General features: G+C 43.9%; 1 protein-coding gene across 1 annotated transcript in view; it reads right to left on the bottom strand.

The window, feature by feature from the left end:
- Positions 1-13508, bottom strand: part of CD101 (CD101 molecule) — a 30850-nt gene extending 17342 nt beyond the window's left edge. The window contains exons 1-4 of the mRNA XM_058660111.1: positions 13432-13508; positions 4998-5378; positions 2991-3407; positions 1037-1417 (exon numbers count right to left, since the gene is read on the bottom strand). Coding sequence (XP_058516094.1) covers positions 1037-1417; positions 2991-3407; positions 4998-5378; positions 13432-13474 — 1222 coding nt within the window. The 5' untranslated portion in view covers positions 13475-13508. The remainder of the gene's footprint in view (positions 1-1036; positions 1418-2990; positions 3408-4997; positions 5379-13431) is intronic.
- Positions 13509-18454: the final 4946 nt, after the last annotated feature.

The following is an 18454-nucleotide window of genomic DNA, read 5'->3' as shown; positions in this document are numbered from 1 at the left end:
CTTCCTAGCCTGCCATTCTACACCAGAGCTTGGGCGTCTTCGTTTCTGGCAGCTGGGGTGATAGAGAAGAGGAAAGGGAATTTATCCATCTTCAGAGATGCTTCCCATGAGCAAGTACAACAGGATGTCTTTATTTTTAGCTCAGCTTATTTTTTTTTCTAATTTTGAAAAACTTGGTTTGCTTTTGGGCAATTGCTCTAAGTCTTTAAATTTAACACCCAGTCCAGAGCATCCTAATATTAGCTGTGAGGTTATCTGCTTTGTCTCCACGCTGAAATATGAATTATCCATAAGGGATGAAGGTCACAGAGTGCAGGTGAGCTGAGTGTTTTTCTCAGTTCCATGTATCAGATACTCAGAGCCTTTTGGACAGGTATCTCATTCCATCACAGCAAGTTCAGGCACTGAAGTCTGCGCCATCATCCACCTCTTCATTTCTCATTTTAAGTCAGAATTACAGCCAAGCATCCTTCCGCATCATGGGTTAATATAACAGGCAATTAACAGAAGACAACTGAATGATTTAGCCCAGCTTTGAGGTGTAACCGGGGTGTTCCCCCAGGAAGGGCAACAAGGATAGCAATGCTTAATCAACTTTTTCTCTTTCTTTCTTCCTTCCTCCCTTACTTCCTTCCTTTTTTTCTTTCTTCCTTTTTTGTCTTTTCTCTCTTTCTTTCTCTTTTTCATTCTTTCTCTCTGTCTCTGTTTCTCTCACACACAGAGCAAATAAGTCAAAGAATCTAAGGCAGTAAGAAGGAACTTAGGGTCCCTCTGATTGCATGCCATTGTTATATAGACAAGGAGGAAGACATCTAGAGAAAGGAAGTGGTGTGTCTGTGGTGGTGGCCCAGGAGTTGGACTCAGTTCTTCAGCTACAGTGGATATTTCCCTTCACACATTTCACCCGCAGCATGATCTGTTTGACACTGAGGCATCAGGGCAACATTCTTTTCTGTCTAGCAAGGTGCCCTGCACTGTCTGACAAAGGAGAAATCTAAATGCAGCCCAGGCCATGCCCCATGCTGTCCTTACCCACCTGCTGGCTTCTTCAGGTACACGCTGTTGACTGCTGACTGCTTTCTCTGAAGCTCCTGCCAGGAGCCCATCTGATTTCTCACCACCTCTGACACAGTGCAGCTGTAAGCACCTTCGTCCTCTGGGCCCACAGAGAAGATCTTGAGACAGAAAGCCTTGGGGTTTAATTTTGAAACCTGGAGTTGTCCTTGACTTGCTTTCTTTTTGTAATCTTTGCTCAGAACCAGGACTCCGTCAGCATCCATGTGGGCAATTTGTGTCCCATTGAAGAACCAAACACCCTGAAGCTGTTGGTTGCTGCCACTGCCCTCCACCAGGCAAATGAGTTCTAAAGGCTCCTGTTCTGCAAATGTGCTCTTAGCTGTAATGTTGATTTGAAAATCTCTCCCTGGGAAACAAAAGTAAGGCTGGTAATTAGAGAGTCCATTGCGTCTATGCTTGCAGTAACAGAGAATACCACATTGCAGGAATACCACAGGGCTCACCTTTCATTTGGGAGTTCAGTTCTGTAGTGGCAGGTAAGCAAAAATAAATAAATAAGAAAGAAAATCAAGTCCCTGGAGTGAAATATACCCTGGCTGCTCTTTAAATCACCTAGACAGGATATCCCATGGAGCTTTTGGAATGCAACCCTTATAAACAGGATGGAGGCACAAGTGTAGAAAGCACACAGTTAGGTATGCTTTTCAAATTAGAAAAAAACATTTTATACTATGTTGAATGGTTGCACGCTGTGATTTATCATGGCTGAGACTATCTAGAGGAACTTTTGTAAGTAAAAGGCACATGTGTTGTGGCTCTGCAGGAATTAACTATGAGGCCAACGGGATAACTTAATTGAATATGGTAACTTCTTAAATTTTTATTAACAGAAACAGAATAGATTTCGTTCATTTCAGGGACACTATTCTAAGACAACTCTACTTCCTTCCCACCCTCAATTAGAGTCACTTCTTTAAAAAGAAAAGTGGAGTGAGAACTTGGCCTAGAGTTTAATATGTTAATGTCCCACACTCAAGCCCTGGGTTTACACCTGACTCCGGATTCCTGCTCATACAGACCCTGGGAGGTAGCAGGCTTAGCTCAGGTAACTGGGTCCCTGTCACCCACGTGGGGGCCTTGGATTGAGTTCCTGCCTCCTAGCTGTGATCATTGTGGCCATTTGGGGTGTGAGCCAGCAGCTGGGAGCTCCATCTCATCTCTTTGCCTCTCAATTTCTTTTTTTTAAAAAGGCAAACTTTAGGAATCCAACAATGACTTTTAGCAAAGGATAGATGCAATTTTAACAACTCCCTCCTGCAGGACCATCACTCATGCAGAAGGACAAGGATTCAGATTTAGGCCTTCCTTCTTGTCTGGATGAAAATACCAGTGAGGGTCACAGCATTCCAAGTTGGGAGAAGGAGGGTGAGGGGGAAGGAAACCCCAGTTCTGACCAAGGCAAACCTTGGGCTGAGAACTGTTTCTGCTTTGAGGTATCCATGGTGAATGTCTCTGCAGAGAGATTGGTCTGGCTCTGAGTCCAGGCCCCCTGTCAGGCTGGGGGGAGGAGAATGGGGGTGGGAGGTGAGTGGGAGGCAGTGGTTATGGTCAGACAAGCTCAGCAACCTCTGTTTTCCAATGGGGAGTCAGCTTCTTGTCTCTCAGGTTGACTATAAGGTTTTCATTAGGGAAAATAGGTAATGTGCTTGCACAAAGCTGGCTAAAATGGAAACTCCATTTCCATATGTCTCGGGGAATCCATCTCACCCCCAGCAGGCCTTGTCTCGTGTCAAACCCCCATGGGCAGAACCAGCAGAACATCCTGCTTAGCTATACTTCCCCCAGAGACAACATTTACTCAAAGCTTTCAGCCGCATTTTCTGGGAGCCAACAAACGATCAGAGAAAACGAAAGAGGCACTCCCTCCCTAACCCACCACTGTGTATTAATGAATTTCGTGAGAAGATAATTACCCGCTGGCTGGATCTTCAGAGTGGTGGGAGCCGTCTGCTTTTTCGCGATGCAAGTCCAGGTGTCGTCTGGATCCTGAACCCACTCGGCTGCCTCACACATCAGCTGGCCTTCATCTGAGGGCTGCAGTCTCCCTAGGGACAGCCTGTAGGTTGTGACCCCAAGCTTGTCCAGCCGCACATCACCTGCCACAAACCTCTCTGCATACGACGGCCCAGGGATCAGTACCAAGTCTTTGGAGAGAGAAATGATCTTGGTGGCTTGAACTCGTCCTCTACTGGGCATCAGGTACCAGGTGATAGAGAGGTGTGTGTGTTGGGCTGTGGCTTTGGAGGCCTCGCAGACCAGTTCTAATGATTCACCTTCTTCCTTGCTGAGAGTCTGGGGGCTCATGGTGGCAGACAGGGTGTCTGGCAGAACTGGAAGCAAGGAATGATGGTCAAATGACCCGCCTGTGCTTGTGCAGCCAGCCCTCGCAGGTGGAGCCTGAGCCTGCAGCCCTGTCTGCGTGGTGTGTGCCTTGGGATGGATTTTTCATCAGCCATATGCTTTCCCCATTGCCCATGGGAACATTGGCATCTATGTAGTCTATGGAACTTGGCAAAGTGAAGAGCTCAGTGATGTATTGACTCTGGCTTTGCTTCATCAGCATAGCTGTAACCAATTCAGGGCCTCAGACATGAAGTATTTAAAGGGGAAATTCATGGGGAGCTGCAAAAGCTGCATCCTGATCCTGCTTCTGTCCATGCCAACGCAGCCACAGGCACATCACTTGACCTGCTGGGCTTTTCTCTGCTTATTCATAAAATGCAGTTCTGAAATAATCTGTGACATTTTACCACTTAGTGTCAAGGTTTAATCCTTACTGAGGTTTTGCAACTATCCTTATACCCTACCATTATCTTTTTCCTCAAATAAAATCAGACAACCAAAGAGTATATGAGAGCAACATGTTGGACTGAATCACATTTAACTGCATTTACTTAGCATCTATTCAGTGCTAGCCACTGTGCTAGGAATTAAAATGTGCATGCTCTTCTCAAGGTGTGGTGAGAGAGATGCTAACAAACAGCCAGTTGTCACGTGGCTGGTGAGTGACACAAACAGTGGTATGGATTGAGCACCAGGAGGAAATCAGTCAGGGCCAGCGTTGTGGTGCACTCATCTCCTGTGATGCCAGCATCCCATTGGAGAACCAGTTTGAGTCCTAACTGCTCTGCTTCTGATTCAACTCCTTGCTAAGGTGCCAGGGAAGGTGGTGGAAGATGACACTGGGACTTGGGCCTCTGCCTTCAATGTGGGAGAACTGAATGAAATTCCCGGCTCCTGGCTTTAGCCTGGTCCAGCTCCCTGGGAAGTGAATCAACAGATGAAAGAGCTCTCTCACTTTTTCTTCCTTACCCTCTCTGTCACTCTACCTTTAAAGGTTTATTAAAAACTTTTTAAAAATTTATAAACAGATGCAATATTGCTTCAGTAGTGAAGAGGGATTTCACAGATATACTGTCTATCCTGGTTGCTGAAGTAGATGCAGGATTTTGATCAACTTAAAGAGGGTACTGTACAGTCCAGGCAAAAAGGCAAAAATAGCAATTACATGGACAACAATCCTCTCCCCTAGGTAAATATGCCTTGGGATGGTAGCTTGAGAATAATCATTTTTATGTTAGTCACCTATAATATTAATACCAGTTCTCTTATCAAATTTCTGTTCTGCCTTCAAGAAGAGAGGATATGAAGAGAATGTTTAAAGCTTTGCTTAATGCTACTGCTAGTACCAACCTACAGATACATGTGGAGGAGACCTTTGGAAGACTGCATGTTGTTTAAAGTTTTATGGCATAGTGGTTGGGAAGAAGGGGATACCTATTGGGGACCCCTCTCTAGTATATCCAAATATGTAGGTGTGTCATTTCCCAAAGCACATGGAGCAGCATAAGGGCATATGGGCATGTCATGATGCCAGGCCCTCTGTTACAGCATCTAGGTAACAGAAGCAGACAACTTACCGGTGAGATTAGTCTTTGCACTATAACTCCCATAATATTTCTCATCAGTGCTGGGAGTGTGACATTCATACACACCAGCATCCTCCATCTGGAGTGCTGAGATGTGCAAAAAAACGGAGTTGCCCTGCACCCTCTCCACATAGATGTCGCTCTTCTGCACTCGCCGCACATACACTGTGTAGGGAAAGTTGGCGTCCTTGGTGCTAATGATCTGGATTTCTCGAGCCGGAGCTGTCAGCAGGTATACAGACCACTCGAAGTGCTGCTCAGAAGATCCCTGATGGCCTGTTACGTTGCAGCCAATGCTGACTGAGTAACCTTCAGTTCTATAGAGTGGTCCTTTTTGTACTGTGACTTCTCTCTGGCCAGCGCTGAGCTTAGCTTGCAAGGAGGAGGAAGAAAGAGGAATAAAAATAGATGAGCGTTTGGGTCCCCAGTGTGCTGCATTATGTAGCCTCCTATATTACAAAGCTGGTAAATGAGAAGGAGGTTATTAGCTATAATCAACTTTAATGTTGTACACCTTCTTCAGGCTGAGCAGTAGTAGAACAGGTTGATGAGTTCATTGTTCTTTTATAACTTGAAATCCCATAGTAATCGCTAGTCTCATTCTTTCAGAGTTAAGCTTCATCAATGTAACATGGCTACTTTCATAAAACATCTGCTTATCTAAGTGTGCTTATTTTAAAGCACAGACAATGTATGATGATTGATCTTTCATGGGAAAATTTAGCATCCATGTCCTCAAATTCCAGAGTACCTGCTCCTCCCCCTGAGGGAAAGTCTCCAGCTTTCCTAGGTGCCATCATTGTTGTAGCTGGTTGGTTGGGACAGTTTGTAGCTCTCAGCCAGGTCTGAGGATAGACTAGCTAAAATTAGCATCTGAATGGGCAGCACCACTTCCTTCTTCTTCTTTTTTTTTTTTAATTGTCTTGTGATTTTTCTAAGAGCCTGTTTTACTGAAATACTTGATAACAGATGAGCTGTGAAGTCCAGTAGATTCCAGGTTCAGAATTTATTATAGTTCTTTGTAAGCAAGAGGGTATCAGTTAGGACTGCCTCTTGTGGAAGTGAATCTCAAATATTAGGTGCAAAGAAGAAAGCAAGATGAAATGGCAACATTTGAAACAACTCTTAAATCAAGAATTTTTTGGAACTTGAAGGAAAGGTTTAATTATTAATACTAACATCAATCTTTAAAGGTTAGTTCATTTTGCGTTGCAGGCAGAACAAAGACTGATGAAAGAGTGGTCACAAGGATGAACTGGATCTTTCAATAGGGTTGTAGGGACTGAGAATAAGGAAGTCAGGGCTGAAAGGCATCAGAATGGGTCAATAGGAAGGGACTGCTGCTGCAACAGAGCTAACAGCATATAGTTCATACAAAGTAGAAGAACAGCACCTTTGCTACATTTGGTGACTCAGTAAGGACAAAGAATAAAGGACACCTGAGAGGAGGGTGGGGAGTGAGGGAATGGAAAATGATGTTATAGCAAGCATGATGAGACTGAGCATAACAATTCTAAATGAGATGAAAACAATTCTAAAATAGACAAGGAGATACACACACATACACACACGAAAAGGACAGAGAGAATGAGTGGCCACCTGAATATATCAATTAAACATTGTACTTATGGAGGTCCAGATCATAGTGCAGTGGGTTAAGTTATCACCTGAGATGCTAGCGTCTCATTTCAGAGCACAGATATGGGTCCCAGCTGCTCCACTGCCATTCCAACTTCCTACTAATGCATCTGGAAGTCAGCAGAAGATGGCCCAAATGCTGAGGTCCCTACGATCCACATAGGAAACCTGAATGGAATTCCTGGCTCCTGGCTTTGCCCTGTAACTGCCTCAGGCATTTGGGGAAAGAATGACAGAAGGGAGATCTCTCTTTCTCTGTCTGGTAGACAAAGAAATCAATGCTCAATCAACTAATCAACAAACTAAAACACTCCAGTAATAATTTAAAACACGCTCATTTATTCCTAAATCTGAAGTAACAGATTTATATCATGTTCTTTTTGTAACAAGTATTTAAGAATGAATGTTAAACCACCTTAGAAAAATTTGTTACTTACCAAAATGTAAACCACAGAGGCAGTTTCAAGCATTTTTCAGTATTATTATCTTAGAGAAATGTGTACACTATATACCATACTATGTGAGAAAGAATATTGCTAGCCATATTGTTCATGTGGTAACCCATATGATCACCAGTGGCAGAAAGCATAAACTGGAATATTTTACAGAACTGAAAATGAATGGAACAGGTGTTTGGCAGGGTAGTTAAGCTATCTATTGGGATGTTTGTATCCCCCGTCGCAGTGCCTAGGTTCAAGTTCTGGCTCTCCTCCTGATTTCTGCTTCCTGCTAATGCGGACTTTGAAAGGGAACAGGTGATGAATCAAGTACTTGGGTCCTTGTCAGTGGTGTAGGGGACTGAATTCCAGGTTCTAGTCTTTAGCCTGGCCCAAGAGTTATTTAATTATTCAAAAGACAGAGTAATAGAGAAAAGGAAAGCTTGATTTTCTATTCACTGATTAACTTCCCAAATAGTCATGACAGGCATGGTTGGGCCAGGCTGAAGACAAAACCCTGGAACTCTATTCTGGCTTGCCACATGGGTGTCAAAGATCCAAGAACTTTCTACTGCTTTTCTGACTTCATTAGGAGGAAGCAGGATCAGAAGTGGAGTAATCCAGACTCAAACTGGCTCTGCCATCTGGGAAGCTGGCAGCATAAGCGGTAGTTTACTCTGGTGAGTCACAATAGTGACCCCTAAATCCAGAAAGATGGAAAGAAGGAAGGAAGGAAGGAAAGAAGGGAGGAAGGAAGGAGGAAAGGAAGAATTTGAAAAAAAGTGAAAATTAATTACAACTATTCTCAATAACACGAATGACTATGCGCAAAGGTAGATGCAAAGCACTTTTGAATCCTTTGACAATGTAGGAGATGATTCTACAGTTTACAAAGTTTGAAAACTGGCAAAACCGCAGTGTGTTGTCTAGTGATACAAGTAGGAGCGGTAAAAATCATTGAAAGAAAAAGGAAGTGGTTATTGTCAAGTCAAGAGACCAACTGGGTTGAGGAGGGATGGGGGGGTGGTGGAGAGGCACACAGCAGGTGGTTGAGGAGGGATTGGGGGTGGGGGGGGAGGCACACAGCAGGTGGTCTAGGACACACACCCCCCCCATGATAATGTTCTATTTTGTTGGACTTGGATAGTTGATCACACAGCTTTTAGTTTTCACTTGTTTGTTAAACTGTGTGTTTGTTTTGTTAACATTTTCTTATGTGACATTTCACAATAAAATATTCTTGTAAGAAAATATGCCTTTTAGCTACTGCTAATCTGTTTATATCAGGGCATGTTGCCACAAACGAGGTTATTTTTGGTGGCTGGGCGACACTTCTGCAACATTTTCCATCACTTTTCAGAAAGATGGGTACCACATTTGAAAAGTTTTATTGTGAGAACTAGCACTTCATTTTCTAGTGCTTTATCTGCCAATTCAAAAAATATTTATCCTTGATGCTTGAGAGACTAAAATATGAGGATATGTTTGGGAAGTCCCTGCCTTGTAGATTTTAAGATCTTGTCAAGTAGGGTGGTAATCATGTCTTTGTGAAAAAGATATAAATAAAAGTGCTTATAAGAATTTAAAGAAAGTTGCATTCTTGGAAGAAGTGGGTAGTAGGAAAGACTTACAGAAGAGGTGGCATTAGAAATAGACTTTGGAGACTCAGAAAGAGTCTGACCAAGTCAGTGGGGAGGCAGGGCCTGTTAGATGAAGGCCACTTCCTGATATGATTATAAATGCGTGGAAATGGATACATTTATTTAGAAAACAGAGAATCATATCCTGAGTAGGGAAAGTTGCTGAAGATTCACAGCAGAGGGTATCCTGACTAGAAATTTGGGGTGCAGAACAAGAGGGCATTAACTATCCTGCTTAGAAGTTTGGACTTAGTTCATTACAGGTCACTGAAAATGTTTGCAAGGGTTTAGGACAATTAACTAGATAGTTATGAAAGGTGATGGAAGTTAAGATAAGCATTCGGTAAGTATAATGGTCTAGGATGGAAGTACTGATGGCAATAGGGAGGAAGAAGGGAACTATAGCTTAGGAGCTTCTGTGGAGACAAGAGCTACAAAGTTTTCAGTGTTTGGGATTTTGGGGGATAGCATAGGTAAAGGATAGGATGGGGGAAGGAGAATTCATGGATGCTATCCAGATTATCCAGTGTAGAATAACAGTATTCTTAACAGAAATAGGAGTATCAGGAAGAGCTACTGTTGTTGTGTTTGAAGGTGAAGGAGAGCATTTAATTTTATAAACAGAAAGGATAACCAGCAAACATTTAGAAATATTTAACTGTGCGTGTGAAACTTACAGTAAAAATTTCAACTCTGAAAATTCCATAATCTAATCCTTCCCCCAACTCTGTGTTATTCCCATATTTAGTAATATTAAAACTTATAAGAGATGAATCACGTTTGAACCCAGACATTCAATTGCCTAAACCATGGCATTTTTACTGCTTCTCACTACTTCCTGTCAGCCCCTGTCGATAACTCGGGTGGGTTTAGGGATAGAAGCTAGAGGACTGGGAAATGCTAGAGAGTATAAGGAGAGCAAAGAAGAGATTACAGAAGTGAGGGAGGCAGGAGGACACCCAGTACCCAACGTCTGCTTATCCACGAAGAAGAGACTTGCAGTGGTGCTCAAGGGTGGTAAGTTGGGTCTCTGAATCATCAGTTGGAAGAGGCCGTCCAAGGACATTGTTGTAGAAGAGGTTCTGTTGGAGCAGAAACCAGTGGGCTTAAAGAGTGGCAAGTGACTGCAGGAAGTATAAACTTCTTCAAGGGGTCCCATGGAGGAGAGAGAAGACAGGGATGGTAGCTGGGAAGGGTGGCTGTGTGAGGAGACAGCGCAGGGCAGCGTGGAAACTTTCTTAAGTTAATAAGCAGGGGCAGCAGCAGAGAGCCAAGATGGATGAGGACCGTGCAGGTGATGAACGGAGGAAGGTTCTACCTAATCAGGAATGGTGTCAAGAATATCCCAGGAGAATCCTGTAGCATGTGGCCACATTTGTATCAGTACAAGTCCATACACTGGAACCCAAACCCTGAGTTGTTGGCATTTGGGAGTCAGATCTTGGAGAGGTGACAGGGTCTGAAGGGTCATCCATGGAATTGGTGCCCTTATGAAAGAATCTGGAAAACGTGCTGGTAACTTCTACCAGGTGAGACCACAGCTAGAAGGTGCCATCTACAAGGAGCAGGCCCTCAGCGAGCCCTGCATCTGCTGGGGTCTTGGTCTTGGACACCCCCAGGCTCCAGAGCTGTGGACAACGAATTTCTGCTGCTGGTGGTAACAGCCCAGATGAAGACATCTGGCTTTGTTAGAAAAACAGTAGAAGTGTAGTGGAGGCTTCTGAAGTGTTTCTGGGGTTAAAAGGACAGCAATCAATTCAGTTGAGTGTGTCTGGGATCCTGCACTGAAGCATCTTATTTTAGACCTGTTCTCTGGGGGCTGCTTCAGGAGCTGAATGCTCCTCCTCCTAGGGAGGGAGTCAGCACCAAAGGCTGTTTCCTTGCTTTCTCTTTTAATAGATGGTGGCATGGCCTAGCGGCTAAAGTCCTCGTCTTGAAAGCCCCGGGATCCCATATGGTCGCAGGTTCTGATCCCGGCAGCTCCACTTCCTATCCAGCTCCCTGCTTGTGGCCTGGGAAAGCAGTCGAGGACGGCCCAATGCTTTGGGACCCTGCACCCGTGTGGGAGACCTGGAAGAGGTTCCAGATTCCCGGCATCGGATCGGCGCCCATCGGCCCGTTGCGGCTCACTTGGGGAGTGAAACATCGGATGGAGGATCTTCCTCTCTGTCTCTCCTCCTCTCTGTATATCCGGCTTTCCAATAATAATAAAATCTTTAAAAAAAAATAGGTGGTGGGTTAGGCACCCCTGGCACAGCAGCGAGGTCCTTGCTGACCCATGAGTAAGCAGTTTCGTGGTGACCTACTAACAGGGAAGGCCTCCCTTGTTCGAATTCCCTGATAACATTGGCATTCTTACACAAAAAATCACTGGTGGGATTGTCATATTTACCATCTAAATAATTATTTGAAAGGAAAGTATTAAGTTAAATCCTATTAAATGGGCCATATTTGCTTATTTTTTATATAAAACACTTGAACCGATTTCACTGATACAAAACCTACCTGGGGAATACACAACGTAATAAGCAACTTCTCTTTCTTTACATATACAAAAACCTTAATGCTTGGAGGTGAAGAGAGCTTCCTTCTATGATGAAGTGGAGTCTTCCTCTAGCCCCCAACCACGGACACAAACAGTAGCCTCTCCACCAGCGCCTTCCACCTTCCACGTTCATGGCCTTCGTCTGTACAGCAGGAGCCTGACAGATCAAACAGGCAAAGCAAGCTGCCAAGTCCAGAGACCGCTTACCCATGACATTCATCTCCTCTGGTACCGTATCCTGAAGGGATTATTTAGCCTTTGTATTTGCCAGGAGGAGAAGGGGAAACACCGAAGGACAAAGTTCATATACATTTTCTAAACTTTGTAATTAATCTGTGATTCATCATTTTGGTTACTGCTTTACTACTGTTCTTTTTCTTATATATTTATAATGACAAATAGCAAGCTTCCAAAGATTTCAAGTGACTTCCTGATTGATTGATGTATCTTGCACTGAAAATCTGTGATTCTATACAAAATTAGTGCTTGATTTTGAGTCATAATTTACAGTATGTAAATATATAATCTGCTGTAAGGGAATTGTTTATTTAAAGAAAAGCTTCCAGCTTCCCCTTTTCGGATCTTGGTTAGTACTTTCCTTTCCCCAATCTTCTACCTTGCACAAAACACAGAGAAAGAAAAAGGAGGTTTTGTAACTGTCTGATTTATTGCACAATGTAAACCCAGTTTCCCCATTAAGCACAAGGCAAATATTCTCACACAGTCCAAACACACAAATCACATAGATTCAAGAGCCACTCAGACAACTAAGCAGGACAATAGAGAAAAACATCTATCCCCAAAGGGTCCCGCCCAGGCTCCTGTGCATCAGCACCTGCCACAGCATTCTTACAGGCAAAGAAGACACTCCCCAGCCCTCCAGCAAAGGGCCTAGGACCTTGCCCTCAAGGCCATCTCTGTTCCCATCAGGCCCAAGATCTGATCTTTACCTTACACAGTCACACATCCCTTGAGACATTAGCACAGTCTGACTCTGCAAATGTTTACTCAGTGCTTTGTCATACTGAACACTTGGTTTAGTTGCCTGCATTCAGGCCGTTCAAGTCTTACTCCATCCTGTCTCTCAGAAACTGAGTTCATAACGGGGGTCCATTTACAGGATTAAAGGATCCTACACACTGGAGTGAAAAGGCCCTCAGTCCCTTATTTTCACTCGCCTCTAACAGAAATGTAACACTTCCTTCTGTTAAGAATGGAGACAACAAACCACAGATTAAATTCATACCACATTATAATTGTTGCAGCTATATTAAAATATTATTCATGCTTATCAGTACACTGAAGTTTAGTGGTTAATAGAACCATCTCCAGATCCTCTCCTATGATGTATAAAGAATTAAACAAGTCACTACATCACAGTTTGTTAACAAATATTTTGATAACTGTATTTCAATGCTGATTTCTTCTATAATCCTACGCCTTTAAAAAAATTATTCCAATATGAGGTCTATAAACTTCACCAGAGGCTAAAAGAACTCATAGCACAAAAAGTTGCTGTTACCTGTTCTATCTGGTATGGGAGTATTTCATTCTGTCTGTGGTTTACCTATTCTTCATTCTACCTCTGAATATCCCTTTCCTTCACTCTGCTCTTACGGGGAGAAAGAGCCAGGAAAGCTTTTCCGGGGCCCTTCAGCAGGGTCATCTGAATCTCCCCAACATTTTCCTAAGCTCAAAGTTGCCAGGTAAAGTTCATGGTCTCCTTCTAAGCTTAGTTTAAACCTAATAGGTGCTCTCTTAACATAACCTTCAATCCAGCCATATCCCAAGACAGACAGGAAAACGTTAAGGTCTCTTCTTAGTTTGGGAAGCTAAGTATTTCACCCTGTGTTGGAAGGATTAGCCCAAGAAGATGAGATTTAACCAAACCCAAGAAAAACTGGCAGATCTGGCAAAGCGGGCAAGCCTAAAAAGCGATAGAAAGAGGCACCATGGAACTCAACCAAGCACTGCGCCTCCCTGGAACTGAAGGCTGGCTAGGGAAGCCAAGATCTACCATTAGAATCAATAATGACTGCCCACCCCAGAGAAATGTGGCCTCGTTGTTCCTGTGAAGACCTGAATGTTAACCTGTTCCATCACGGAGCAGCCTTCAGACAGCCAATTCCTGGAATGACAGCAACATGCAGAACAATGACACTTACTCAGAATGAAAAAGAGAGATGCCACACTCAGGATGGGTGCCATTGGGGACCAGCAGAGATCTTTCAGGGTTTTGTCACCGAAGCTGCTCAAATCTGAGTGACAAAGGCCACACTTGCTGCAAAAGCAAAGAGGAAGCGATTGTGTGGTTTTCAGCCCACTGAGAAGCAGAGGTGGCTTGCAAAGAGCCACAGTGGCTGCATTAAACAGGTCTTGGTGGATCACTCATATTTGGGGGCAAAAAAGTGATCTTTAAGGTTAAGTAGATACATACAGATAAGAATAAGAACATTTATTCAACCTGAGTGAATATGGATGGACCAATTTGGTAATGAAAGGCAACCGTAAATGCTCTCTTCTTGGCCCTTACCTCCTTTTACTTCCTCGGGGAGGAAATGAGAGAAGGGTGCTAGGAAAACCTGGTTCTAAGGAGAGGTGACATGGTGGTGAGTCAGCTTAGCTAGGTTTGTGCATCGATTCAACTTTTGCTTAGCTGTGTGATCTTAGAAAAGCTAGTTAGTGGCAGGCATTGTGGCATAGCATGTTACTGCCACCTGGGACACCTGCATTTGATACTGGAATGCCGTGGGGTCAAGTTACGGCTACTCTCTGCTTCTGATCCGGCTTTCTGGTGGTGAGTCTGGAAAGGCAATGGCTGGTGTTCAGGTTCTTGGGTCCTTGTCATCAACAGGAGAGACCTGGTTGGAGTTCCACACTTCTGGCTTCAGCCTGGCCCAGCCCTGGTTGTTCTAGGTATTTGGGTAATAAAAACCAGCAAGTGGAAGATCTCTGTCTCTGTTCCTCCTCCTCTTTCTGTCACTATGACTTTCAAGTACATAAATGAATGGATCTTTTTAATTTCTTAAAAAGGAAGCTAATAAACCTTGTCTAACCCTCTTCCGTAAAATGGGGATACTAATAGGGTGTACCACATTAGATTGCTCTGAGAAGCTGAATGCGTGAATTCATGAAAAACACATAATATCTGGTTTGAGATTGGCACTCAACAGCTATCAGCTACTATCACTGTGTGAGACATACAAGTGAATCTCTACCTGCTCAGGGTCGGCCTGGGTACAAAGATGGCAGAAGAGCAGCTAAATGCACAAGTAACCTTGTTGTAGTTCATTAGGGCCACACTGTAGAATGGACAAACTTATTGAGGACTTTAGTTCCTAAGGTCAAGCCTATATTGAGACAGGTTAGTTTCAAACTAGTCTGTTTCAGTCCATAGTTACAGGTAGGTCCTTGCTCCCTCCTGTGTGTCCATCTGTCTGTCCATCCATCCATCCACTGTGAGTTTTTTTTTCAGAGTTCTGTGGTAATTTCTGCATAAATAAAATGTGTGCAATCCAGGTTTTCACTCTTAGGATGTTTCCACTTAGCTACCTGCAGTATAATGAGTCAACCATCACTGATGGGCAAAAGAAGGAAGTGGTGGGCAGAAGAGCAGGTCAAGATGGATTGAGCTGAGCCAGATGAGTCAACCAGGGAGAAGGAGGGCCCACACAGGAAAATGGGGCCTTGTTGTTTTTGTGAAGGCCTCAACGTTAACCTGTCTCATCACCCAGCAGTCTTCAGACAGCTAGTTCCTGTGACGACAGAAGCATGCAGAGCCCGGTTCAGTGGCTAAGTCATCACTTTGCAAGCATCGGGATTCCACATGGGCACTGATTTTCATTCTAGCTGCTCCACTTCCCTTCCAGCTCCCTGCGTGTGGCCTGGGAAAGTAGTAGAAGACAGCCCAAAGCCTTGGGACCCTGCACCTACATAGGAGACCCAGAAGAGGCTTCTGGCTTTAGATTGGCTCAACTCCGGTTGTTGTAGCCACTTGGGGAGTGAACCAGCAGATGGAAGATTCTCTCTGTATCTGCTTCTTCCTGTAGCTCTACCTTTCCAATAAAAATAAATACATCTTAAAAAAAAAGCTCAGCACAGTAGCCTAGTGGCTAAAGTACTCACCTCACATGTGTCAGGATCCCAATATGGGTGCCGGTTAGTGTCCCAGCAGCCCCGCTTCCCATCCCAGCTCCATGCATGTGGCTTGGGAAAGCAGTCGAGGACAGCCCAAGGCCTTAGGACCCTGCACCCGAGTGTGAGACCTGGAAGAAGCTCCTGGCTCCAGGCCTTTGGATTGGCTCAGCTTCAGCTGTTGTGGCCACTTGGGGAGTGAACCAGCAGATGCAAAGGTTTTTCCCCCTGTCTCTCCTCCTCTCTGTGTATCTGACTTTCCAATAAAAATAAATAAATCTTTAAAAAAAATGGAGATATAGAATAATCATAATTATCCAAAAAGGAAAAGAGAGATGCCACACTCAGGATGCATGCCATGGGGACTAGCACAGATCCAGCATGGATGGCAAAGCACAGGCTGTTGGTATATCAGTTCAGACTGGTGTAAGGAGGGAGTAGGCTGGGCCAGACCTTAGTGAACTTTGCATGCCAGGTTTTAAAGTGTGCGTGCTTCATTTTAAGGATCCATTTATTTATATTTATTTGAAAGGTATAATTAGAGACAGGAAGAGAGACAAAGATTGTCTGTTCCTTAGTTCATTCCCCAATTGGCTGCAATGGCCAGGCCTGGGCCAGGCTGAAGCCAGGAGTATCTTTCAGTATCTCTTGTGGGTACAGGGCCCAAGCACTTAGGCCATCTTCTGCTGCTTTCCCATATACATTAGCAGGGTGTTGGATTGAAAGTGGAGCCTCTGAGTCTCAAACCAACACCCATACAGAATGCTGATGTTGCAGGCAGAGGTTTAATATACTATGCCACAATGCCAGCCCTAGAGTGTACTTTTATCTTGAAGGAGATATGAATAACTAAGAGTATTTAGCAGGAGCATGGCCTTTTTTTAAAAATTATGTTTCATTTTATGACACAGTTTCATAGGCTCTAGGGTTCTCCCAACCCCTCCCCAAACTCTCCCCCCATGGTGGATTCCTCCACCTTATTGCTGTATTACAGTTCAAATCCAGTCATGATTCTTTCATTGCAAGCATGTACCATGCATAGAGTCCAGCATCTTATTGTCCAGATAAATTCAACAGTTTCTTGGGGAGTCCATCTCTGGTCTGAAAGCAGAGCTGGCAGAATATCATCCTGATCAATTTAAAGCCACAACATAACATCAATAGCAGTTTAAACCTTATGGAGTTAATTGACATGGTATTGAGTGACTAATACGTTAGAAAATGCAAGTTCTTAACCACTTCCCGTGTCTACCTCATTGACATTTCTATTTTGGTTTATACGCAACCAGCTGCTACATACCTTAAAAAGGCCATAGGGTACTATTCAGCTGTCTTGTGTCTATTTTCATTTTTGTATTTAGCAGTTTATAGTGTTGAAGCATAATTTTTACCCAACTTGGCGGATTTTAGGATAGTCTAAACTGGGTTGTAACTCTAACAAGGCATATGTCAACAGTTGAGGTGCGGAACAGTTCTAGGAGGGGTGTGCAGAGAAATCTTCAATACCCAGTGAGGAGTAACTTATTTTCGTGTCCTAGTATACCTAGTAAGGTAAATGTGAGTCCACACTGACCGTTTCCTGTCTGGTTCTAAGCTTTCCTTGTTGTTCTCCGTCTATCTATTCTAATTTTTTGTTGTTTTTTTTTTTTTTTTGGCAGGGGGGTGGTGGTTGCTCCAGAGCAACCCTGATGGTCATTGCAAGAGAGGGTGGGGATCCAATGTTGGAACTAAGTAAGGACCAGAGAAAGCTTCTCTCTCCCTACTCCTGAAGGAAGTTTACTGTTCTGTTTCTGCAGACCACTCGGCTCCTGGCTATTGTTCTGATGGCCTTCGATCCTGCGAGGAAGGATTTGGGCTTCGTCCATCCCATGTGGGAGATCCAAACGGGAGTGGATGACCTCAGAGTTCTCGGCCTCTGAAGGCACTCCAATTCCCCGTGGTCTCCTTGGCAGTTGGGGTGTAGTCCTTGATGTCCGTACTGATAGTCCTTGGTGAGGATCCGGGAGTCTCCAGTGTTGGGACTCCTCCTTTCCACCTGAGGAGCATAGTTTTTTATTTTTTTATTTTTATTTTTATTTTTTTTAAAGATTTATTCATTTTTATTACAACCAGATATACACAGAGGAGGAGAGACAGAGAGGAAGATCTTCTGTCCGATGTTTCACTCCCCAAGTGAGCCGCAACGGGCCGATGCGCGCCGATCCGATGCCGGGAACCTGGAACCTCTTTCAGGTCTCGCACGCGGGTGCAGAGTCCCAATGCATTGGGCCGTCCTCAACTGCTTTCCCAGGCCACAAGCAGGGAGCTGGATGGGAAGTGGAGCTGCCGGGATTAGAACCGGAGCCCATATGGGATCCCGGCGCGTTCAGGGCGAGGACTTTAGCCGCTAGGCCACGCCGCCGGGCCCGAGCATAGTTTTTTAAAGTGAATTCCGTACTTGTGTATTTCTAACTGTTTGAAAGGTAGGGTAGAAGGGAGAAAGCCAAGTACAAGATTTCTGCAGTTGTCTGATTTAGGACCCTGAAAACAATACCAGAGGAATCAGTGAAGTGATCAAACCTTCACGAGCACCCTCTAGAGGTGTTAGAGAGCTGTGCATGATTAAACCTTCGATCTTGAGTATGGTGATAATCTTGGGATGGTGAGTGGGACAGAAAAACATACCTGACCTCACACCAGAGAGATGAGGTGAAGCTCCTGAGAGGGACAAGGAAGGAAATACAGACATTTAGAAAAGGGAGAGAGCATATTTAATTTGGGGGAGAATGGGAGGTCAGGAAGATCTTCATGGGAAACGTTGGGATTATAGTAGAATGGAATAACATTCTACAGACTCAGCTCTAACAGCTTCTGTCTTATCTATCCATCTAAACTGCTAAATTCATCTATTTTATCCACCAAAATCTATATATATCTATCATGTGTCTACTGAATCCATCCATCTTATGCCTTTATCATCAATCTATCATCTATCTATTAAATCTATCTTATGTATTTAAGCTATTTTACATATTCACTTAAAATATAAGATATATTATCTATCTTATCTCTCTG

Source organism: Ochotona princeps, chromosome 2 (genome assembly GCF_030435755.1).
Source record: "Ochotona princeps isolate mOchPri1 chromosome 2, mOchPri1.hap1, whole genome shotgun sequence".
NCBI lineage: Eukaryota > Metazoa > Chordata > Mammalia > Lagomorpha > Ochotonidae > Ochotona > Ochotona princeps.
The sequence above is the reverse complement of the archived record's forward strand: the minus strand, read 5'-3'. Positions and strand labels throughout refer to the sequence as shown.